At 39.2% G+C, this 26,145-nt stretch overlaps 1 protein-coding gene across 1 annotated transcript in view; it reads left to right on the forward strand.

Annotated features, from left to right (window-relative positions):
• Window positions 1–25,607, forward strand: part of SAMD3 (sterile alpha motif domain containing 3) — a 38,547-nt gene extending 12,940 nt beyond the window's left edge. Inside the window, exons 4-10 of the mRNA XM_027691299.1 lie at window positions 1,245–1,430; window positions 1,734–1,818; window positions 8,834–9,001; window positions 22,441–22,644; window positions 23,025–23,196; window positions 24,882–24,964; window positions 25,205–25,607. Of these exons, the coding sequence (XP_027547100.1) occupies window positions 1,245–1,430; window positions 1,734–1,818; window positions 8,834–9,001; window positions 22,441–22,644; window positions 23,025–23,196; window positions 24,882–24,964; window positions 25,205–25,522 (1,216 nt within the window). The 3' untranslated portion in view covers window positions 25,523–25,607. The remainder of the gene's footprint in view (window positions 1–1,244; window positions 1,431–1,733; window positions 1,819–8,833; window positions 9,002–22,440; window positions 22,645–23,024; window positions 23,197–24,881; window positions 24,965–25,204) is intronic.
• Window positions 25,608–26,145: the final 538 nt, after the last annotated feature.

Below are 26,145 nucleotides of genomic sequence, written 5' to 3' on the forward strand. Positions count from 1 at the left end.
TCCTTCTGTAACTTTCATAGACTCAAAATGTAGTGAAGTTTGGGAGGGACACTGGAACATGCCTCATCCAGCCACAATTCTTTGTGTGGGAACTGTTATCCACATCCCTCAAGTGGGGAATTCTTAACTTGAAATCTCTACTGTATACGTCTCAACAGCTGTCTTAATTTTCTTCATAATTAGTGGAAAGAAATAGATGAGGGGGATCATCCAATCTGATTTAGATTTATTCTGGTTGTTCTGTCAAACTTCAGTGGTGTTTATGTCTCCTCGGTGAAAATAAAGAGACTGAAAATGATTAATTTAGATATCTGTATCTGTACATTTATACCATTTAAGCATCTACCAATGTCATCTATAATTATAGCATTTTGTTTTAGAATTTTTTTTTTAAGTCTGCTAGTTGTTTTCAAATTGCTCTCTGTAATTTAAATTAAAGCAAACATAAACTGCAGTGATACCACATCTATAACAGGACTCTCTAGTTGTCTTTGGCACCTCTCATTTGAAATTGCTTTATTGAACCTGCACTACTATGACTGGGAAGCTGTCCAGGGCTGCCAGAACCACTCCATCTTTTAGGTGGCTTTTGACTGACTTCAAGCCAAATTTATCTCTACTTTTCCCTGTGTTCCTTCAGAATTAGGGTTTGAGTAGCCAGAGGTGATAACCTGCCTCAGGTTCACCCTAGCTGGGATGTGACATCTGTAAATAGTGTCAGGGTGTTCTTGTGACAGGAGCTGCCAGAACTTTACAGGCTGTGTCTGCTTTGTTTCCAGACATGTGCTGATGATAACTGCCCTCATCCCTTAATTGCCTTCCCCTGGGGAGGACAGTCTTAGGTAATGTCATGTATAGTATTTTATTCAATTAAGCTGTTTGTCTTACTCTAGTTCTAGTTAGCAGAACTAGTAGGAAACACATTAGACATGAAGACAGATAAAGTTATTTTGCAACAGTACAAGTCCCCATACCTCTGCTCTGCCTTCCACTTTCAGTTAGAAACCACCTTCTAGTGTCTGCTGGTTATAACATTTCACATTTGACATCTGGTTTAACTCTGTGTGTATTGATTGCTGCTTTTGTAGGTATTCTTCATGCAAAAACAAGGACAGCAAGCCTTGAATTTCTGTAGCTATAGACTTCCTGTGTGTTGAGTTTTTCCTTGTGTTTTTCTTCTCATCTTGTCTGCATTTCCATAGAAGAAGGATGTGATTGTGATGATATAATCTTTTCTTTTACAGAAAAAATCTGAAATCATTTTTTGCAAGACACAAGATGTTGCAGTGGACAAGTTCTTATGCTTTGCCAGACTTTCCTTATGATGTCAAGTGTATATTAGCTGAAAAAAAATGCCCTGATCACAGTGTGAGAATAAGGATTATTGAATTTTTACAAGCAGACATGACAAAATACCTAGAAGGATCACTGTGAGTAAACTCCAGTAGATTTATATGGGGCCATTACCTATTGGGTGCAGAGGTAAATTTTCAAAAGGATGTAAAGCCGTTGTCCTTAATACACTTGTTTATGTAGCAGAGGCTAAGGGTCTGAAATCTGTTGAAGACAACAGGAAGATTTCATGCAAGCATTAAAGCTGTGCCTTTTGTTCTTTGAAGAGGAATTGATTGCCTGAGAAATAGTCAGTTTAATGTAGATCAGTATAGATCCTAGTGTTTATTATTATCTAGAATAACAACTATTTCTTTTACATCTCCATCTTGTTTGCACAGGTATCCGAACAGTCAGCAATATAACGTTGTTGTCAATGCTCTGCTGCAGGCATACCCATTCCTTGATGAAGACGGGAATGGCTTTGTAAGTATTGTGGGGATTTTTCCACATAATCAATCACAAGAAAATAACCTAGTTCAGAAGAAATCAATATCAATTTCTTATATACTGGGTTTATTCAGAGCTGTAAGCTTCACTTGGCTGCATTTGGCAAATCACATTCTTATTTCATTATATTGATTAAAGATTAGTCCAGTTATCGCCATACCTCAAAGCTACTGTGAGATCATACAGACCTGTACATGAAGTCCCTGGTTGGTTGTTGGGTATGCTTTCTTTCTGGACTTATTATGCCAAAAGATAAATTTAAATGTGACTTATTTTTGTTTCTAAAAACAAAAAAGCCAACTCTTTAGAAAATTGTCTGTATGAGGACTAACATCCGACTGATGGTCTTGCAATGCATTATGATCATTTATGTGTTAGATATCAAACTACAAAATTCAGTAATACTAGTGGTTTAAGTATGTCTGGAATCTAGGCCTAATTTAAAAAAAAAAAAATCTAAAACCACTTTTTGTAATCTCAGTGGGGACATAACTGAAAGCAGTGGAAGGAGATGACTTAAATTTGAACTACATTTTTTTCACTCTTGTGACCCAGAATATATATCATCTATATCTATATCTATATATATCTGTGGTCTCTGAGGACAGTGGTCACCTTTTGACTTCACATCGTTGCTTTGCCATGTGATACTTTTATAGCACCTTGTAAAAGCTTGTGAGCCTCAGTGGGGATTGTTAGCTTTAAACATGTATAAATATATATCTTACGTGCCATTACTGTAGAAAGCAAAATAATTTTGAAAACAAAACAAAACAAAACAGCTCAGGTTTAAGTGGTGGCTATTCTAATTCTCCCCTGAGCCCAGGCATTGTAGAAGGGAAGGGACTAAAGAAAAGAAGCACATCTCAAAGAGGAGAGAGGAAGCAAAAGAATCAGATAGCAACAGTCTATCCTTTTTTAATTAGGGTACCTCTCTGAATACCCCAATGTTGGTCCTCAGGTGGGGTTCTGAGCAATGTTATGGCTTATCTGGCTCCCTTTCTGTGGGGGAGCTGGAATGATATTCAGGTCAGGTCTGAAAACCATTTTACAGCCTTTAACTTTTAAAAATTGTTTTTAAACAGAGGTTCTTAAGTTAGGTTTTCAAAGGCCTTTAATTGCAGCAGGGCCATAGACTGGGTGAAACTACTTATAACTCTGTTCTTTAGGAAATGGTTCATTACTTTCCAGCTTGATCGCAGAATTGCCGCTGGCAAAAATTATGTGATGGCGCAGAAACTTCAGAGAAGTTGTTCTTTATTTTTTGATCTTTCCCTCATGCTTACTAGAAAGTATGTCTGGCAATAACCACCGAAAGTAAGCAAGGAAGTTGGAATTAGCAGTTTGCAATATTGCTAGTCTAACACTTTCTGGGCCAGCCCCTCTCCACTGCCTGGGTTGAGACAGGAAAAAAATGCACTAAAGGTGTATGCCTGTATACTTAAGTTTGGAGGAGGACGTGAGAATGAACTACTATTTTTATTGGCCTTAGTGTTAGACATTATGTTCTTCCTTCATGATCACAAAGGCTATAAATACTTATTTTTTCTTGATCTGAGATAGCTGTGTGTTACAACAACAGTGGCTTAAAACAAACCCTGCAACATATGTACAGCTACTTATCACGACTTGCAGTAAAATTGAATTCATATACCTTTAAGAAACAAATGAACAGCAAAAAAAATTGGCAACTGCCATTCTTTCTTTTTTTTTTTCTCAGAAAGGATCTTCAGCAGCTCAAAAAAGCAAAATTTTTGTAGGCTCTTCTTTTAAAATTGCCTCCAGCTATCAAGGGACTATAATTGCTGCTTGCTGTTCCTGATAATAGTATTAAAATGTAAGATGTAAAATATTAATTACTGAGAGGCTTTGTATACCTTAAACTTGTTGTTATTATTACAATTTTTTGAATAGTACATTGAAAGTATTTAAGAAATCTATCATCAATAAAATTCAGAGGTAAAGCAGAAAGGTCTTTGGGGATTGATAGGTAAATGGAGAAAAGGAAAACTGGCATAGAGCAGTATTTTAAGCAAAAATCCCAATTAAATTCCTTATTAAATAACATTTATATATAAACTTCTGGAGATGCAGCTCATGTAATATGGTTTTGTTGTTTACATTGGGAAAAAGGAATAGCACTACGTGAGTTCTTGTTACTCTTTGGACTCCAGAGAGCCTTGGGTGACCAGCTGTGCACAGCTGTCTGTGTCTGACAGATAACACCCTCCTTTCATTGTGTTGTAAGGCTGGAGGATGGGACACACCAAACATGGCAATTTAGCTGGGTCAGCCTCTGAAAACAATGATTTTCAGCACTGGTAGATTAATAAAGTTATTCAGGTTTTTTTAGAACACCAACAAGCCTGTTTACATTATTTGGACTTTTAATTTCTTGACAAAGTTGCAGGAAAAATTAATTGTTGCATATATTTTAAAAACCAAAAGGGCTTAGCACAGTTTGGCGTACTAGGTTTTGCATTCCCTCTGGTGTGCTGGAGCTCACTTCTGCAGTTGAGTATTTTCCTTTCTGCCGTGCGAAATGCTCTATCCCAATGTACTGTTAATGACATTTACTGCTCTCCATTTATTACTGTGCCATGTCTCAGTTCCTAGATTCAGTTTAAATTTATGCTTAAAAAGTTTTCTTACCCTTTGGGGTGGAGGAGCAGCCACAGCATCTGCTGGGCTCTACAGAAGGGTGCAGTAGTTCTTAAGGAGATGTCCTGAGGAGGTCTGTAGTGGTGTGATTTTAATTTTAACTTGTGAGTCTTCCAGCTTTGAGCCCTTCACCAGAAATGGATGTGTCTTGGCTGCTGGAAGGATGCAGCATAAACTGTTCTGGGATCTTCTCTGGCCAGTGTACATGCCTGTGCGTGGTGTGGGTGGGCAGGGGCAAGCGGTTGGGCTTCCTGGATGAGAAAAAGGAAAGGTCACATGAAAGGTCTTGATATCCCAGAATCTTCTGACCAAGAGCAGAGACAAAGAACTTGATGTTCTTGATGTACACGGATGGAGAAACTTTGAACTGTAAATGTCAGCACTTTTGTTGCAACATTTTTGTTAAAATGAAATGACTTGAACAACTGAAAAGGGGAAAGATTTGCTGGAAAACATAGAGGAACAAAACCAAAACAACCAAACTTAAGAGCACCTAAATTCACACGAGTATTTTCATGACAGGAAAAAGAATTACTTGCAAAACTTTGAACATTCCATTTTTTCGGTTTGTTTGTGAGGTTTACTTGGTTGTTTTTTTTCCCCAAATACTGGACACTTCCTATTTACAACTCCAAATTATTTTAAACAAATCATTTAAACAATGTGTGTGTTATGTAGAAATGTAGTCTAATATTTTCAATCTCATACTGTTACAATGAGAGGCCATTAAAGATTTGATGTTTCAGGATTTATTAGTAGATTATCCATAATTGTATTTTCTTGGTTAAAAGATTTCCCATTTAATTTTGCAGTGTTGAAAAAATATACTTCTGTGCCATCTGCCCTTTTTTGAAGGCTATCCAATGCAACATAGTCAGGACAATGAATATGATCCTAAATGAATTAATTTACAAATAAAATCACAAATAAACTGCTCATGTACCATGAATTTAAAAAGAATGTTATTTATGAAGTCACCATAGAAGCAGGGATTAAGAAAGAATTATCTGAAATTCTAAATAATATTAAAAATAATCATTTTATATTAATGACAAAACTCACTTAAGAGGTCTATAGAGTACTTGGAATGAAATTAATTCCAAGATTAGCATTTGGTGAAAAGAGTTTTCAAGTGATTACCTAAGGAACTTTTCCTGTGATGTTTCCTTCCACTTACAGAACAATGCTATCCTAACCTAATATACAGCATTTAAAAAATAAAAATCTTAATTTAATCATGAAATAGCTTACTAGGTTTCTAATGTGTATTGTAACCAATGCAACATCTGTAAGTTACAGACAAATAGTTTGTATAGAAAAAGCCAATATCATAGACACAGCAGTCAAAAGTAAATTGGCATGACAATGTTTCTTGACAACTTGCAAGATATTCTATTTGTGTTCTATTCCATCTCTATTGGTCACTTTTACAAGGCTTAAACCCAACAATTCGGAAAGAATTACTTCCCTTATTTAATTTCAGCATGTTGAAAATTATACGGTTTCAAGAAAAAACCATGATATGAGGAAGGAAAAGAGAGGGCTCTCTCATTCGCAACACTTGCCAGTGGGCTTTGCATCAGTGGCTCCCTTGAGCTTGTGGCTGCCGAGCAGTGCTAGTGCAAACCAGCATCTCAGTGCTGACATGCCTGATTTATGTAACTGCTGCACACAAAATGATTATTTGCTAGGAAATTACTGCTTTTAATCTGCATGTAATCCTTTCCCTCCAATGTCAGATAGACTAATCCTTCTACTCCCTTACAAGCATGGTAAGCCTTCCTGGGATGTTTTTTTTTTTGGAGGGGTGTGAAGGCAGGGAAATAAATAGAAAAAAGTTATCGGTTCGAAAATGGTAAGGAAAGCATCATTTTTAGAAGATGCATTACCCACTAGGGAAACCACATAAATGTATGTGCTTGCAGTCTCATTCTTAAAATAGGTATGTGGGAAGGGACTTGGCTAAGTTTATGAGAATTCTATTACAGAAATAGATTTAGTTAAAACTTTTAATTTACTGGGGAACTGGAGGATGAAACAGCTGAATGTTTTGAACTTTGAGGGATATTTAAAGCCTTGTATAGGTGTCAGCATATTCTTTCATATGAAATAATAAGCAAAAATATCTTCCAGCCAAATAAAATTTTCAAAAGAAAGAAATTGTGCAGAGCTCAACTATGGGGATGTTTAAATTGTCAGCTGCTAATATATTCCATGATGATCATGTTTTAAAATATTATAACATCTGTTGAACACTTCAGAGAAGCATTAGGCTAAAGTTTTTGTTTGCTTCTTTCTTAACAGCTTTAAAATAGCAAGCTTCCAAATAAATTTTGCTAGGCTTATAATGACAGGGTATTTGCATCAAAATACATAGGGCCAGAACTGTAAATGTATTTAGGAACCTTAAAGATTCAGGTGGAAAATAAGGGGGATTTTCAAGGCATGTAGTCACCCTACTGCTTTTGAAAATGGTGCTGATGTGTAATACTGATATTGAGGCTTGTGGGAAGACTGGGTGAGCAGTTGTACTCTATTTCTAATCATTATGTTTAGGTTGGTCATGACATGACTCCTGTTCTGGCAGAATCCTAAGTCTGAAGTCTACATACTAGAAATGCAGATGGGTTTGGTTTTTTTTTCCCATTCTTGGATGTTCAAGTGTGACTGGCAGTGAGAGGATACTTCAGTAAGGGCTCATGTGCCCCTAGGAAGGGCATACCTGCCCTGACTGGCCCAGGCCTGCTCAAGAACAGCTGAAGTAGACACCACGGGGATTATATTCTCATAGCTCTTCCACCATTAATAGAGGTCTTGCTTTTAGGATTGAGGGCCTGTAAGTCAGCTAGTACCCTAGGGAGGTGGGAACAGTAATTTCAGCAGGAGAAATGCAAGGTCACACTGCATTCACCACCTCCTCTTAAGAGACCCTGTCAGCTGTATCCTGTGAGTGAGAAGGGCAGGCATGTGAGACTCACTGCAAAGAAAGATATTGTACTACTTGGTCTACCTCTACTGAATTCAGGTTTACACCAAAGTCAACCTTTCAAATCATGTGACCTTGACTAATAAATGACACGATTTTGGTAAGAAATTTAGGGTATTCATACTTCTGTTTGTATTTTGTTTTAGCATGTCAGCGAGTACAAGCTTAAATATAGTCTTATGTGAGTATAGTATTGGAGTAAATTTTAGAAAATGAGGTAAGAGCTATTTGAACCTCTCTTGCCACATTCTGTCATTTACAGTCACTTTTCTGACCAATTTTTGTTCCCTCTGACTGTTGAATACCCTTTAATAACTTGAATAAGCAATTGCTTTTGAGGATTGACAAAACTATTCAAAACTGCAGGTTTTGCCTGCAGATGTGTTTAACAGCCTTTGCTTAGTAATTTGTTCCCCACAGGTCAGTAGTTGGCATGTCTAGGTCCTGCCATGGGACATCCAGCTGGAGGCTGCATGGAAACAGCCATCAGTCCACAAGGATGCACAAGGAAGTTGCTGTCCATCCAATTTTCAGAAGTTACTTTTCAATACCCAAGTAAAGAAGGAGAAAAGTGTGACAGAAGCTGTGGGACCACATAAACTCCACCTTTGGTTGTCAAAGAGTCTTGAATGGCTCCATTAAACAGGGATTGCATCTGCTTGCAGTGCAGAAATGCCTTTAAGTTGCAATTTACATACCTTGTAGAAACACTAGGACCTACTTAAGTGATCCTCTTAATTCAGTGATTTTGAGTTCAGTTTAAAAATATAGTTGATCCAGTACACCTGTAGGCTCCCAGTAAAAGGTAGTGCCCCACTCTGTCTTTCCCTCTTCCTTCTATTAGATACAATCATCATACAATTGTGCAACCAGTTAAATGCCACCAGAGGCAGAGGAAAAATAATGCACTAAATTAAAAAAAACCAAAACACCAAAAACCCCAAACCCAAAAAACCCACTGCACAATTTCTTCAGCATCCATGAGCTGATCTGCTTCACTATGTAGTTGCATGACCCAATGTCATGAATGGAGCATCCGAAAGTAAGAGCTGAGAAAAGGAAAGCAAACTGCACTTTCACTGACACCCCTTGTTATATAGGAGAGATCTAAACCCTAAGGTTCAATAACTGTTATCCATAGCAAGTCACAGCAGTGCCATTAGCCCAGCCGTTAGTTCCCATAGAGCCATATACCACAAGTGCTTGTGTTTCCTTCTGTCCTGAAGCCACCAATGTGGTGATGCCACCCTATGAGTCTTTTTCTGCTTAAATGGCAAACACTTTTTTGTAGATACAAAAAAGTGTCCTGCTTTAGGTAATGACAGATATTTTTCCCCCATGCAGTTACTATGGAAACGGGCACTTAAAGATCGTTTCAAATATGTGCGGAGACCCATTGAAGATGATGAGCAAGTCCTGAGGAACAAATGCAAGTTTGGCCACAGGAGAGGACAGACCAGAAAATCTTCATTTGCTGAAAACAAACTTGATGAAGTCCAGGTGCAGATAGAGGTAAGATTTCTTGGTGTGTGAGTGAGTTCTGTGTCTTTCAGCTCCTCTGTTGACAGTAAAGCCACCAGCCATTAAAGGGGAGAGCTGAAGTGATCTCATCCTATTTAAACTCATTTTGTATAAAGCTTGTCCTACAATCAGACCCTTGACTTTTTTTCCCATTTCTGGAAAACTGAGTATCAACAGCACAGCCAAACCTCGTACGGGATGTCTTGAACATTTGTTGTCACTTAGAGTTATTCCCAATTGGACAGAAAGTCCTGGGGTTTTTTAAATGCAATATTCCTATTATGCTTTAGGTTATATACCTCCAATTAGAGTGAAAAACAATAGAGACATATCTAAGAGCTGAAACCTCTGTACTAATAAGAATGCAAAGAGGTATTTGAGCTGATAGCAAATGGCCATATTCTACTGTCATACTGCACTTTGGTATATAAAATCTGTTTGTGTTGTGTGGTATACGTAGGGATGCTTACAAATCTATGCATGCAGTTGCTTCGTATTCCTTTAGAGAATTCAGAGAGCTATTACTGTCCAGTAAGTGTTTGAAGCACACTAATTAATTTATACACTTTCATAAATACATTTATGCACGTCTATCTTGCTGTTTACCAGACCCTGTATTTACGGGAGCAAGAGTGGTTTATCGGATGCATTTCTGAATACATTATGTTTGAAGGTAGCTGCAGTTTCCTACTCAAGATGCAGATACATGTTTGGTTTGGGGTTTTTTAGAAGTTTCACTAATTTCTGGTTGTCCCCTTTGGGTTAATGTGTGTAGGAATAAACATTTTCCTCCTTGCCTGCTTCAGTGGAAGGGTTTGCAGAATGTGTGAAGTAAGAAATCTGTAACTTGGGTGCAAAACAATAAACAGTCTTGCTCGCAGTAAAGAAGAAATCATAGGCTCCTGGTTTTGTGTGCACACTAAGAGTTAATCATCCTTTATCTGCTAAAGCTTGGAAAGGGTAAATGTGGACCTTTCCTGTCTTATGAGCTAGTTGAGAAGGGCTTTGAGGGGTTCCTGTAGGGACTGCATGCTCAGCTTCATTTTTCTACAGAGAAGGTGTAACTGCCTGTGCTGTATGTCTGTAGACTAGAAATAACCACTTTTTTTAACTGCATTGCCTGAGGCCACCACTGGTTATCCCTTGCTTGTTTGAGATTTTGAAGAAGAATGTTACATCTCTTTTAAAGGCCTAGGCATTTTTTTGCTAGCCTTAATGTTGTAAGCAAATTAAGGTTAAAATGAAAGGAGGTAAGAGGATGCTGAGTGTCCCTAAACAAATTTTCCTTTCTTTCTCACATTTTCCCTGTCTCCCGGACACATATATATATAAATAAAATACAAATATAAATGCAAGAATAACACTTGTGGAGCCTATTAAGGCTAAAGAATGAGTCCCACAAAGCGGAGGGAATCATAACATTTTTTAGCTATGTTTGGCTCTGAGATCCTAAATTATGTCACTACATATGTGCAAAACTGAACAAAATGTTTAGTATTTTAAACAAATGCAGCATGGTTTTTTTCATTTTGTATATTTAAGAACACACATAAAGGCACCTTTCTGCCAATCCTTGGCACTAATTACTCTATGAAAAATATAAACTGTTAAACAAAGTGTCTTAGCCTCAAAAAATAAATATTTGATCTAGAAGCCAATACCACCAGCAAAGCCAAATGATATTCAAATTATCATTAGCTAGATCCCCTTGCCTTCATCCCTTTTCCAAGTCTGGAAAAATGAATCAGTCTTGTGTGAACTAGAAGTCAACACATTAGGAAAAAGAGTGGGAAATGGATTCCAGGTTAAGGAGACCTCTGGAGAATAATCCCTTTGGGTCACTCCACTCGCTTTAGATAGGCAGAGTAGGACATTTAGGGCATTATAGGTCAAAGCTGGCAAAGCAATGCAGATGAGAGAGCACATCTGTTCCCAACAGATGACCTACTTACCAATCACACAGCTGACTTCAATATTGAGCTTTAGTTTTTGAACAGTCATATGTTGTAACTCTGTCAAGTGTACTTTGTGTCAGTATAATCTTGGATTGCTAATGGGAAATGTCTCACTGTTATATCTGGCATTTGTTTTTATATAAAAAGAAAAATAAAGTTATTATTACTAATAAAAGCCTTAATCAATCTTTCTATTTCATAATTTGAAAATCCAGTTGCTTGCCAGGACAAGCTTCCTGTGATTTTTTGAGACAGATGATGTCTGTCCCTCAGCCTTTGCAAGCCCATTACCTTCCAGCAGGCATTCTTCCTCGAAAAGCAGCTCAAGCGTTACTCATCCTCCCATGCAGGGCATTGCTTCCAGGTGCAGCATCTGTCTTTCTCCTCCAGTTTCTTTAAAACATCTGCTGACGTATTTCTCATTGCAGAGCATTATATTCAAACAAGATTGAAGTGTAGCTACTCTTTTTAGAGTGACTAGCATCACATGAAAGGTCTTGAGCAAGTGCAGGGCAATGAGATGATGGCAAGTAAACACATAAACCCATGCTGGCAGTGCCTGTCACTGAAGAAGATTTTGATTTAAATTATGCTCCCTACAAATGTTCATCAGGCTGCACCACCATGGAAAGAAGCTTAGACTGTGCCTGATAGACATTAATAGGAGCTTCTGTGTCTAAGGGATATTCAGAATTTTATCAGGAAAGCCTCCATATGTAACAAATTTTATGACTATGGTGTGAAAATCCTCCTCAGTCATTTTCCATAGCAGCTGCAGTAATCCTTCATCTGCTGCAAATGGAAGGTACTTTCCAGGACAAGGGTGATCACACCGTTAAAATACCTAAGAAAAGCAAGCCAGTCTCCCTGCTGTAGCCAGCGTGGGATTACTGCTAAACCAGCCCTCCAGTGGCTTGTTGTGATTGATCTCCCTGTTCTTTTTTTATCATCAAACCCCCTTCTTCTTCCCTAAGGCATTATTTGGTTTATGGTCCTTCAGGCTATGAGGGAAACCACCTCCTGCCAGTTGAAAAAGGAGGGGCCCTAGACTTGGGGGAGCCAGGAGGGGTAGAAAGATAGGACTTTCCTGGTGTGCATCTTTGGCCAGAGTATTGTCAAAAGGCAAGAGGTGATGGAGAGAGAAATACAGTTAGAGCTGATGATTGGCTTCCATATGATGAAAGCTTGTAATTCAAACACTATCTTAGTCATCACACCAGCGGTGACCAAAGAGCAAATTGTTCCTTTCAGAATTTTAAGCTTGGAAATCTTGTCAGTCTTGAACAGTGCTGTTCATGGAAAGTATGACTACACAACCAATTCAGTTAGCTAAATGCAGACATGAAAAAGCCCACAGATATCCTGCATGGCTCCACCTGCCAACTCAAAGAGGTATGTGTTTCCAATAGGTCCTGTGTCATATTCTGCTACTTCCAGAGGTTTGATATCTCAAATATCATTAAATAACTACATCTATGCAGCTGGATTAAGCTACTTCAATCCATCCCAGACATTAAATGGGAAAATACCTCAGTAAAGGGACTACTGAAGGGCACCTTAAGTTACCTGAATTGTAAGGGAATACAACAGGCTAGAAGACTGTTAGTAGTCCATGATCTTAAACAGAAATGGAGACAGTACAGTCCCTCTTCTAATGCCTTCAATTTCTCACACCCTATGACAGCCTGTTTGTGAGGTCATCAGGGTTTCTCTGCAGCTTTCACAAAAATAAATTTGGAGTTAGGTGTGAAAAGGAAAAATAGGCTCTGGGAACACTTCAATTAAGATAGTGGTAGATGTTTGCAGATAACTGGGCGTATTTGCCATACTCAGCAGAGCTGAGAATAACATAATGAAAACAATTTATAAAGGGGGTACCAGCAGGCCATCTTCTTTCTGTGTCTATGGGACAGAGATAAGAAATGTTTTGATGACTCTCTTAGACTGGGAGAGGTGGAAGGATTCTGCCGAAACTTAAACTCAGGAAGTTGGGCATCTGCTGATATTATTTGTGTACAGGGAAGATAAGCAGGAATGTTGAAAATGGTAAATGTGCAAATCCTCTGCCAAGAGGACCAGACAAGAAGCAGAGAAAACCTCTGGCCCATAAAGCAACTAGGTAGAAGCTGAGTACCATATGTGCTTGCTTTGGTGGTATCGTGCAGTCCAGGAGTGGTGAAATTTACCCTCTTGGCTTTATGCTCATCATGATCTGGAAATTGTCTTTTCTGATGAAAGAAGGAATCTGGATTAAGTGATATCTACACTGTGAGCTGGAGTTTTTTTTACCTTGGATTAGGTAAATTAGGCAAGTTAGAAGTTTCCTAGGAATATGCCTTTCTTTGAGGTGATAAATAACATCATGATTGTCAATGATCTTATGCCACTGTAGGAGTTAGAAACTTGAAACAAGATTTCAAGGAGTCCGGAGAGAATAGGATTTGGAAAGGGATGGCTGAAGAAAAAGGGAAGACTAAGGAGAAAACAAGGCAACAGCAGGGGAAAAAGGAAACCACATGTCTGGAACAAACTCTCAAAATATGAACAGCTTGTGCATGAGATGCAGAAACTCTCTTGGCTCAGTCTTGTGGCTGAGACACTATTGGCAGGTACAGCTTTAGGTGCCATCTATACTGTGAATGCCTTACACAGATGACACAGGGTGATAGCATCTTTTCCTTTAACATTAAAAGTCTCTAAGTGTTTGAATGTTTGCACAGCTAGAATAGAAGGATGCATATATAAATGATCATTCAGTGACTGTAGTGTACTGTTGTAATGTGATTTTTCCACTAAAACTTTGATGTGCATACAGAGTGTGTAGTGTTACTTAGTTAATATTTTAAAATGCTTTTAAGTCAAAGCAAAAGGTTTAAACACAAATTCCTGGTATGCATCTTGCGCTTCACCTTCTTATTTACGTAATTCAGTATCTCCACTGTTCTTTGAGTTAATTTGTCAAATACTGGTTGTCCCTTGGTAGAAGAAAACAGATTTTACTCATTTTATTTATGCAGCTTACAAATCAGAAAGTAGTTGTGATCAGAAATAGACTGACTTTTGTGGCTTTGAAAGTTTTTAGTTAGCATGTAAGTCTAGTTATAAAATTGCCTGCCTGGCTCAAAAGGGCAATTATGTGTAATTAAAGCAAAGCCTGCTTTAATTAAACATCTCATTTTAGTACAAGTCAGTGTGGATCCTGCAGTAGGTTACATGCTCATTTTGCATAAAAGCAGCCTGTCCATGCAGTTTCACTGTCTTTGTGTTCAGCATTTCAACATGAGAGGTGGGGTACAGTTGTGATACCTTCTCAATTCTCTCCCACCATCTGGGGCAAGAAGCTGGGCCTTGCACAGTGTCCAGCTTAATAATAATGGCCAGTCTTCGCGAACGAAGATTTTTGGGAAAGGTCTTTTACCTTTCCAGCCTGCGCAATGGATTTTTTAGGTGAGACACAGCCTGCGCTGAACTGAGCCCACCCTTTAATCCTAAGGGTTCATCTGCCGGGGCCAAGCAAGCTTGGACAATGGCAGTGAGGTCCTCAGGATGTAGGTTTGTTTAGAGTGACCTTCTCATAGATGGATGGCCTCACAGGGCTAACGGGCTCCATCCGCCCGGGGGGACCGAGGAATCGAACCTGGGTCGCAGCAGTGAGAGTCCTGCTTGCTAACCACTAGGCCACCAGGGGTCCCTTACTGCCTGCCTTTCAGATTCATACTTGTTCCAGATCAGGCTGGGGTGTTTGGGTTTTTTTTTTGAGCAATTCTTCACTTTCTAATTGTCATAACTTGTTTTAAGCATTCCTCCTGATATAAAACACCCCAATGTTCAGCATAGTAATGTCATTCTGATGAACCTGAATTTCACCACAGAAAAAGGGCTATCCTTTCCAACAGCAGTATTAAAAACTGTTCAACACACTGTGCTTTTATGATGCCTCGTGTATGTGTTCCAAAATAGCAAGACCCACTTTTCAGTATTCAAAAATCAAGACACAAGATTCAGATTATGCTCACTTAACTAACCATGAAAGCTGTTTCTCACCCTGAAGAAGTTATAAAAGCCAATTAATGGAAAAGATTATTCCAAACAAGGGTCCTAACTCCCAGAGTGAGCATACAAGCATCGTATCCTTTGTTTAGGTATAGAGAAGACACTGAAACTGCTACTGTCAGGCTTTCTTGTGTAAGTACCTTAAGTTAGCATTGATGCTAACTCTGACGCAGGTAGACTCAGCAATCAAGAAGTGTCAGCAGCATCAATGCTCTAACCATCATGTTAGCAATAACATGACTTGGAATATGCATTGGCATCTAACAAGGAAAATTTTAAATGTTTTTTCAAAGAGAACATTATTAGCAGCTGCAGGGAGCTAACAAGAGCAGTGGTAATGAAAGACAACAGCTGTACCAACACTACGAATCAGTGTCCCAGTCTCAAAGTATGGTGTAAAAGGAGCTTCCATTCAGTGCTGACATCAGTGAACCTGTCTGCATGGCACTGCTGTTCCAGGAGATGGTTCTCATTACCATCACATTGTTTTTACCACATTGTTTTCAGCAAGCAGGTTAGTCTCCATTCAAAGGAGTTCCCTCAAAGAATTATTCCCAGAGCATGCCAGGCGAGGAACCTAGATCCATGACTGGCAGTGAACAGACCAACAGCGTGTGGTACCGTGTCCTCATATTCACTGCTTTAACTCCATTGCTCCTGTTTGAATCCACCCTCTCAAACTGAGGAGCCAGTAGGTCCTGTTGGCATTCTTCAAAAAAGAGATCTTGATCTTTGTTGTTAGCAACAGTTAGGCTGCATTTACCATTCAGGAATTGGTGTACACCTTTGTAAAGAGCAAGAGGTGCCTGCTGTCCTCACCAAAGGAGCTTTCATCACTCTGTGATTAGGCAGTCATGTTACTTAGGTGTTGATATGATTTATATGTTTTATGATTTATGATGCTGTCTGTCAACAGTAACTGGAGACCTTGGAGATCACATCATGCATAAGAATTTCTCCCTTGCTCCCCACAAAATGATGTAGCAGTTTCACTTCCTTGGCTGTGGCAGTGACTCATGAAGTGCTCTGCTAGCTGGGGCTTTTTTACAGGAATGTGGTAATACAGTCTTGTACCTTGGGAAGAATCTAGATCCATCACAAGGACATTAAGGATTCAGGTCTTTAGTTAGAAATACATCTCTAACCAAATGATTAACTATTCTCTCGCTGCAGTAGATGGGAGAAATGAGGAATTTAAAGAGTCTAGTTGTTTTATGCATGTATGTTTTCTTGCTTTAATGTGAGCATCCTAACACAATCCTCTTGTGTATGGTTCCAAGTAGAACTATGAATATTGAGTGGGGGTCACTGAAAAAGTCATTTGGAGCATAGGCAAAGGGCCTAACAACCTGTGTGGCTCCCAGATCTAGTGTCTTTAGTCGAAGATGCCTGAGATGCCAAGAAGTCAAGGGTGGTTGTGGGCACAGGCACTCAGGGATGGGCTACCTATTGCTGTCACCCTTTGCATGTGATTCCAACAGAATGACCAGGAGCTTTGGCAGGACCCTCCCGTAGGCAAGGGCTAGGTCACAATGACATACAAGTACTGGATATCTTCTGCTTACCTCATTAACTTCCTTTCTGCATCCTTTTGACCTTTTTCTCTGTTTTGCTGTATTTCTCATGAGCTTGTGACAAAAAGGCAGCTTCTTATTTAAAGAGACTGAGGTAAATTCTCATTTGTTCCAAAAAGATTTTTTTAATAAATCAAAATTTTATTGTTCAAAAGGAAAGGAAATTCTTTACATTATAAACTACGTACATCACTAAATAAAATTCTGTAAAAAAAAATATTAAACATCACCAATTAACATTCTTGTTGTTGCAAGTGAAATGGATGTTACTGGTGACACAACTGAAAATCTGGCCAGAGGACATTGGGTGATCTCAAAAATTAAGAATTTAATGAGGCTATTTTTTTTCAAGTTCTGTCCTGCATATATGCTGAACAGTTAGCTGTGGCTTCTTCAGACACTGGGACAAGAGATCCTAGCTTCGGTTTGCTAGGATTGCTTTTCCACAGTATCAAAATAACTGAGCTTTAACGTTATTGTCAAATAAGGTCAAACAGCTGAGCTGTAACTAGCTTTCTCACTTTGATGGTTAAAGGATCTAGAGTCCTCCCTAAATAAGCACATGATAGGCTGATAGATCAGCTCAGTAACCAGCTCTCCAAACCCAGATTCTTCCTGTTCATACTACAATGTTAACTATAAAAGATTTTAAATCACACTTGGAATCATTCTCCAATCAAATTTCAAATACTTATAAAATGGTGTCCCACTGAGATAACTTATTTCCCCCAAAAGGAAGTCACTTCTCACCTTTCCGCTTACGTTAAAAACCAACTTGTTCACAAACTAAGAAGTTGGAAAGATTACAGATGGTGATTGTTCTAAGCAGGATGAACTCTGCAAGAAAACCAATTCTAACACTGACTTCTGCTTTTGTTACTCAGAGGTAATAGATGATTTACACTACAAAATCTGGCCTTCCATCCCTTTTTTTTTGCCCTAGTAGATAGGTATGACAGCAATTCTTCCTTATGCTACTGTTGTATTTCTATTGGGAACTTGCTATTGATGTTTATGGAAATGTCAAATGGTCTCCTTTAGCTAATTAATGTCATTAGCTAAACTAGCTCTCAAGGACTGAGATGACTACACAGAAAGTCCATCAACTCAAGCAGCATTTGCCTTGACAAGGGGGATGGAGATAAGGCAGAGCAAAGGTCACAACTTTTTCTCCTCAGTGTTCGTTTCTAAGCAACCTAGTCAGTCAGTCTGTGGTTACAGCACACTGGGTCGACTTTGCTTTGCTTTCTTGTCTCCACCAGTAAGGCACTGAAGGTGATAGGCCCTCTGGGAATGAGCCACCATGCTCTGCATCAGCTGGCTGAAGAAGCTCCTGCTTTATGGGCAGGAGGCTTGGAAGTAGACCAACAGGAGAAACCAGTAATAAAAGAGCTGTTTGGCGTCAGAGACTTCAAGCTGGCTCTTGCAGAGAGTAAAAACCATAAATGTAATTAAAAAAACCCCAACTGTTCAAGTGTGCATGTGGGCACGTGTGAGAAAGAGTGAGCCTCTTGAGACTGACAAGAATGGACCAACCCGTAGTTCTGTGCAGTGGTCATGCTGAAGCAATAGACAGTCTGTCTGACTTAGGGCAAGTTAGCAAGTTAAGGAACAGCTGAACAGCCCAGTTGGGGATGTGTGAATACTAGGATGGTATTCACAGTCAGTAACCGATATAAGTTACATACCAGAAACAACCAAATGCTGATGCAGAGAGCTTGCAGCAAAACAAGACTCTGATGACTGTGAGTGATTCGATGGAGATTTACACAAAATTCTTGTAGTTTTCTGCCTTTTCTCCACTGGTTATAAAGGCTTTTTCAACCAGGTGAGAAACAAGAAGCCTGATGCAGCTAAGAGGCAGGAGCACTCAAGGTGCACTCCACTCCATAGGCACAGGAGGGCTGACAGAATACAAACCCATACCAGAAGAACTAGACAGATTAGACAGATTTTGCAAGAATTCTCAGGAGTTCAGACGAACACATTAGTGGGATCATTCCTCATAGGTAGCATCAGGGCATCTGTTTCAGACCAGCATGTCAGTAAACGGGTTAGAGAATATTACACTAAAATGTGCAGTAACACATTTCCAGGAACAAGTATTCATGCACAATTTTCAGCTGTGTCCAAGGATAAAATAGGTCATTTTTTATTGTGATGTGCAATTTCTCTTACAAAACATGACACTATACAATTGGAGGTAGCTAATTTCATGTCAGTTTCTAGAGTTTCAGGAGAGAGCTAGGGAACATAGCAACCAGGAAACTTGCTGTCTCTAATGGTCAAATTGGCAAGAACTGTAATGCAGACCCAAGAGATGAACACATTAGGAAGGAATCAACAAAGTTTCAGTAAACAGAAGTAATTCTTCATAAATTCATTAGTTCTTTGAAGTACTCAACAACCCTGAGGACACAGGAAATCCAGCTGATATAATACTTTAGAAGAGATTTTACCACATGCCTTTCAAAGGCTCTTAGAGGATATAATCTAAAGGGAAGGTCCTTGCATGGATAAGCAGTTAAAAGATAGACCAAACAAGGCTAGCCAGAAATAGTTGGTTTTTACAGCAGAAAAGATTATTAATGCTTAGTTTAAGCAGTTCAATATATTTCTAGATGACATGGAAAAAGGAGAACAGTCGGCAGGCTTCATTTTGTGATGCTACCAAGGATACTAAAGACAAAGATTGAAGACTTCCAGAAGGACCCCATACTGCTGAGTTCCAGGGGAAAAAAAAACCCAGCAGATAAAATTCAACAGTGATAAATGAAAAATAAGGCACAAGGAGAAAACCCAGTCCTAACAACATTTATAATGATGGGCTCTCAGCTTATTAGTACCATTCACAAATGATATTTTTATACTAGGCCAAAGAATATTTGGCACAATGCTAAGCATCAGTCTAAAAGAGCATGTTGAATACTTAGAATTATTTAAGACAGAAAGAAAAGGTAATGCATTATTCCACTGTATGCCCCTGTGGTGTCCCAGTATCTCAACAAGTACTTTAAGTTACACTGTGTTATCCTGTGCCCATTTCATAAAGGTTACAGTGAAATTAGAAAATATGCAAAGATATTAACAAGGATAATTGAAAGCATGGACCAGCTTTCATACGTGGAATAATTAAATAGCTTAGGACAGTCTTGGGCAGAAAAGGAATGGCTGAGGACAGAATATGACATATCTATAAAACTACAGTGGCAAGGAGAGGGTGAATAGGTTTTGAATCCAGTATGATAATTAGACGGCAGAAGCAGCAGGAGAAAACAAACAAAAGAATGCATTTCCTCTGACAGTGCATAGCTAAACTGCCAAATTTAATGCAGCATTTTGTGGCAGGTATGATTTTATGACAGTTTGAAAAGTGACGGGGAGAAGTAATTGAAAGAGAAAAATCTACTGAAGGCTATTAAATATAAAGACATAACCCTTGGGAGTCCACAAACCCCGGTGCAGTGGAGTCTTGACAGAACTCAGGGGAAGGACCACTACACACCCATCCTTCTTTATACTTCTTCCTAGCACACTAAATTGTCTGACTTCCCACCTCTGTTCTGTGCACTGAGGAAGAGGACAGAAAGGCCTACTCAAGCTGGTCACAAACCAACATTACTATTTGGCAGCCGGTCACTAGTGGTGTCCCCCAGGGATCAGTGTTGGGCCCAGTTCTACTTAATATCTTTATTGATGATTTAGATGAGTTAGATGATTTAGATGATTGAGTCCACCATCAGCAAATTTGCAGATGACACTAAGTTGGGGGGGGAGTGTCAATCAGCTGGAAGGCAGGAGGGCTCTGCAGAGGGACCTGGACAAGCTGGAGAGTTAAGCTGATTCCAACGGGATGAGGTTCAACAAGGCCAAGTGCCGAGTCCTGCACTTTGGCCACAACAACCCCATGCAGCGCTACAGGCTGGGCACAGAGTGGCTGGAGAGCAGCCAGGCAGAAAGAGACCTGGGAGTTCGGATTTACATGAAGCTGAACATGAGCCAGCAGTGTGCCCAGGTGGCCAAGAAGGCCAATGGCATCCTGGCCTGGATCAGGAACAGCATGGCAAACAGGTCCAGGGAAGTGATTCTTCCCCTGTACTCAGCGCTGGTGAGGCCACACCTGGAGTACTGTGTCCAGTTCTGGGCCCCTCAGTTCAGGAAGGATATTGAGGTGCTGGAGCAGGTCCAGAGAAGAGCAACAAGGCTGGTGAAGGGACTTGATAACAAGTCCTATGAGGAGAGGCTGAGGGAGCTGGGGCTGTTCAGCCTGGAGAAGAGGAGGTTCAGGGGAGATCTCATCACTCTCTACAACTCCCTGAAAGGAGGTTGTAGCCAGGTGAGGGTTGGTCTCTTCTCCCAGGCAACTATCAGCAAGACAAGAGGGCATGGTCTTAAGCTGTGCCAGGGGAGGTTTAGGTTAGATATTAGGAAGAATTTCTTTACAGAAAGGGTAATCAGGCATTGGAATGGACTGCCCAGGGAAGTGGTGGATTCTCTGTCCCTGGAGGTTTTTAAGATAAGATTGGATGTAGCACTTAGTGCCATGGTCTAGCAACCACAGTGGTAGTGGATCAAGGGTTGGACTTGATGATCTCGGAGGTCCCTTCCAACCCAGATGATTCTATGATTCTATGATTCTATTGTAATACAATGAAGACTAAAATGCTCTATTAGAAAGAGTGCAGACTGTGCTAATACAGCATCTTGGCAAGGGCCAGGGTGACCTGCTGGGGCCACGTTAGGTATCTGAACTGCATGCAGGGCTTATTTTCTTCTGTGATGCCAATGGCTATTGAAATCTATGGATATATACTAGGAGGGAGACAGTTTCTTCACTGTATACCTTGTGCAACCATTCTTGGAATACCACATGCACAATTTTAAAAACTATATTAATCAAACTGGAAAGTTTAATTGCGCCTGCAGAGAACTGTGAAGCGGTTTGAGATGTTGTATGTTTCACAGTTCCGTGTCTTAATTGTTCTGGGGAACAGCGTGAAGTGTCTCAACTGCCTCTGGTATTGACCCACAGGCCACCCATATGTATTGTCACAGCTGCAACAGTGACAATACAGATGGGAAAAGCCATTTTCAATGCAGCCTGAGAATGGTAACTGTACTAACCGTGTATCTACATGTTCTTGGCTTGTTTCAATGAGCAAATTCATTGCATCCTCTGACAGATAAACTAAACAGACCCAGGCTACTGCCACTGGTGTACTGCTGTCAATAGCCACTCTTCCTCTTAGTAATTACTGGCTTTGGAATTACATTAGGGACAATAATAATAACTTTGAGGAAGGTTGTTAACTATCCCCAAGTACAAAAACACTTTTTGAAAACACTAACAGTCAAATTGCTCAAATAATGATTTCCAATAAGTTTTCTTAGTTCAGCTGGTCTCCCTGAGGGTAAATGATTCAGTTGTATACATGTAAAAGTTAGATGTCCTGCTTTTAAGACCTATAAGAGTATGAGAAAAATACTATCTATCCTGGTAATACAGAATTAATATTGCTAAACACAAGGTCATCATTAGAACTGACTATTCATTTCTAATAAACCATAATGAGGCATAACAGACACAGGCAAAGGAATTTCACTGGTAGCCTCAAATATCTAATTTGAGCTTGGGAGACTTGGCTGATATATACTTTTAAATGAAAACAGACCTTTACTAACTATAAGAATATGAGGATGAGCTCACAGAGCTGGTACTGCGACCACACTACACATACTTTCTGCTGAGCTTGACTACACCCAAATCACAGAGGTCACATCAAATGACACAAGCCCCATCAGATAAAAAAGCTGATTTGTTACAATTCTGTCCTTTATTTCTTCATAGGAAGAACCTGCTTATCTTAAAGGCAGTACAATGGATTTACATATTAAATGGCTTAAGCAAGAATATATGAAAACTCAGAGGAACTGGAAAGAAGTGGATAACAAAATGAATGTGACAATAGAAATACGGAGAAAGATGATCAGCAATAAGGCACCTTTAAAAGATATTCTTAGGCTATTTCCTTTCTTAAGATGCCCTTATCAGGTAATGGAGCTATCTTTATTAATGACATTGAATTCTGTGTTATAGATGTGATAGAACTGTAGGCATGTTATTTTACTGGATGCTTCCAGTGAAGTATCCATTGGCATTGTTCTCTTTAACTCAAATTTTTGCAGCTAATCCCTCTTTGAAAGGTTCACCAGCTCTGTGTTAAATGTGCCACACACACCACCAGTGAGTTATTTGAAGTATTTTGGTGTTACTTGATGTATTTCTTCCCTGCTTTGAAAAGAAATGAAAACCATCCTCTCCAGTTTATAATCTTGTTTAAATGAGCTAGTTTATCCTGTCTTCAAAGTGCATGCATTGTTTACAGTTTTGGGTTTGAGTTTTGAAATACCACATATTTGTTTTTCTTTTAGCTTTTTAGGGAGTTCCAGCTTCTCACACACATGGACATTTATAAGAAAACAGTTGGGATTTTGGAGATTTATTCAGAAAATATATTATCTTTGTATGTCGTGAGGAATAATCCAATTAACATTATGCTACAAGAAAATCTGAAGCAGCACACAGAGGAAGATGTTCTGAAATGTCAGTACAAATCTCCTATGCTCTGAATACCAGAGTTTTGTTGTAGCTAATTGTTCTCACTTATGTACCTAAAGTAGTTTCAATTTTACTGAAAAACATTTAAAAAATGTTACAGTTTCTTTGAAAATATATAGCGATGGGGAAGCATTAAGAATAAAAATTAGTAAATTAGTAGAAAAATTAAGTCGGTCAAGTATTGAAACTTTTTTTTCTGTTGAATGAAAGACTGTAGGCTTGATAAAGTTAGTAACTCCCTTAAAGTAACTATTGCTAGATGAGCAGGTATGTATTTCTAGATACATAAGAGAGCTTATTATTTTCTAAAAATACCCACAGAAAACTAATTTTCTGCTCTAGAAACAGTCCCATAAAAAAAGACACAATTTCCTTTAGAAAGCAAGGTACTGTTTCTATGGTTAAAACCCTTATCCCGGTGAAATTAAAGGTAGTAGTTCTCACTAACAATTTCAGGTACCTCATCTCTGCAGAGACACATTGCAGGAAAAAACGGCACAGACTGGTACCTCTGGTGAGCAGGTACCAGAATCATCCATGGAGGTTTATGTACCTCAAAGTGTTTGGCTCCCTGGCTGCAGGGGAGCAAGTACCTGCTGTCACTCAACTTCTTTCAGTCTGAGAAGTCTGGAAGCCACAAAGACAAAACCTTTGAAGCAGTTACTTAGAATGGTTATTTTTCCCCAGCTGCTGCCTATGCCCAAGCTTAGCTCTTTTAAGAAGTGCTCCTTAGACTCATTTTCTATCGAACAGGCCTAATGCCATGATGTCAAATCAAAGGTCATACGATATGACATATATTTCCTATAGCGGTTTCACTACATTTATTGCCAGGTCATTTCCTTAAGAAGCAAGCAGCATTGGTTGAAACACTGGGAGTTTCTTTTGTTAAGTTTAAAATCATAAGTACTCGATAGCTCATGATAGATTAAAAAGTATTAAGGTATAGACTAATCCAGAAAGCCTTCATGGACTTTTTACTCATAGCTTTGGCCTTAGAAAACTATGGATATTGGAAGTAATTTCCCCTTTTCTTACACAGTATGTCCACAGAGATTTTAACTCATACCTTATTAAAGTCCCAAGACCTTCACTTTTCTTTTTTTCTCTCACAACCAACTTGACATGCCACCTAGATAATAAATGCTGGATGAAGTAAGTTCAGTGAAACACACAACACTAGAAGCTTGAGCTGCAAAAAAGATGTTATAGTCAATAATAGCTGAACCAGAGGGGTAGTGGGTACCAGGTCTCGGGAGGTTCTGCTGCACCAGCTTGTACTGCAGCCTTCAAAGGAGAGTCCTTTGGCAACAGGACTCCCCAGAGATATCCGGATTACTGGGGAAAGGGGTGTCTGGGGACACGTGGTGGGGACAGGAGGACTACTCAGCTCACAAACTCCACTAAAAGCAAACCAAAGGTCAACTTACTTATTGTGAGACAAACTGAATTGTAATACTGAGTAGCAGAATTCCATGAATGATTTGAACACTAATGTCCATTACCAGCTGAGGCAGCCAAATATTCACTGTGGTACAAACAGACTGAACAACAGCTCCACTGCTCAGCTGTTAACTATTACATAGGCTGCACTCTGTTTTTCCAGGATGATACTGCAGTGCCAGAATGTTTTCCTTTGTAATTTAGTAGAAATTCTTGCCTTTTGACAGATATGAAAATGACTGCTGCATGTTTACTCCTGCCAGATGTCTTTGGAGATGATTCCAGTCTGTTTGCTGCAGTAAACGAGGAGGTAGGAGACAGCAGTCTTGGTCTCTTTTCCTTTTATCAGCTCCCTGGGCACATCACCTGGCCTTTTGGTGGCTCAGCTTAGTTCCTGAAAAAAGGTGACATTAGCCTGTTTTTTGAGTAGAAGGCAAATACAGAAATACTAGCTAAATTCAAAGCAGTGTCATCAGGCTTACTTAATTCTCTGAACTGTTCATTTTAGCAATGCTGTGGCATTACTTGAAATGCCCTTCTTTTAATTTAGGTAAAGGCAGTGACACCAGTGTTGGAAGTAAAGAATCCCTTCAATGTGAATTCGTGTGAGTTTGCACTGTATGTGGAAAGGGAAGAGCTGGCCCAGCTCGATGACTGCACTATGGCCCTGGCGGCGCTGGTAGCTGCATTTCATGTATTCGACATCCCGTGCCCAAAGAGGATCCACAGGACACTAAAATTCCTGGAGTCCCTGGTCTTTGAGGTGAGGAACCCAGAATCCCTGCCCATTCAGGTAAAGACAGGGCTGGAGGCACCCAAGTATCCAGTATCTGATGGCGCACACAGCACTCCTCTTGGGAGCATTTGATATTTTGTCAAAATGAATCCCTTTGTTGTGAAGATAAATCAGTGCCATTATTTCTAGTGGAAGTGTATGTATATTTAAATATGTTAACAATGCCCTTTTTTTTTTATTGTACTGGCTACTTCAAAAAAAACCACTTAAGCAGTTTTATTTAAAATGCAGATTTTAGAGAAGTCTAGAGATAATAAAATTTTCTAGATTACTTCATGTGTCATGTATCATTTTTCTATATGGAGCATTTGACAAATTCAGATAATATTTTGACTGTCAGAATTAAAAAAAAACATATTGTGAGCCTATGTGAGCACATCAGTACTTCAGATGCTAACATAGTTAATGTTTTGAAGTGGCACAAATTAAAGATTACCATCACTTCATAATACTATGATCACTGAGAGCCTAATATAATAATTTTTGTGGTTTAAAATTGTTGGCCTGACTTTTAACTTGCAGGATGATGAATTTTCACTACTTTCTCCTTGCATGAAACATTATTTTCTTTTGTTTTAACATTAATCCTGAATTTGCTAAATAGGGTTTCTAAGATGAGCTCTGAAAGTAGCAAGAATGACTTATGTGGGATGCTGCCATGTGCATTTGTAACCACAGCTTTGGTGCCTGAGAAA

The sequence above is a fragment of the Neopelma chrysocephalum genome, unplaced genomic scaffold (assembly GCF_003984885.1).
Source record: "Neopelma chrysocephalum unplaced genomic scaffold, ASM398488v2 Primary Assembly neopelma1_23, whole genome shotgun sequence".
In the NCBI taxonomy this organism is placed as follows: Eukaryota; Metazoa; Chordata; class Aves; order Passeriformes; family Pipridae; genus Neopelma; species Neopelma chrysocephalum.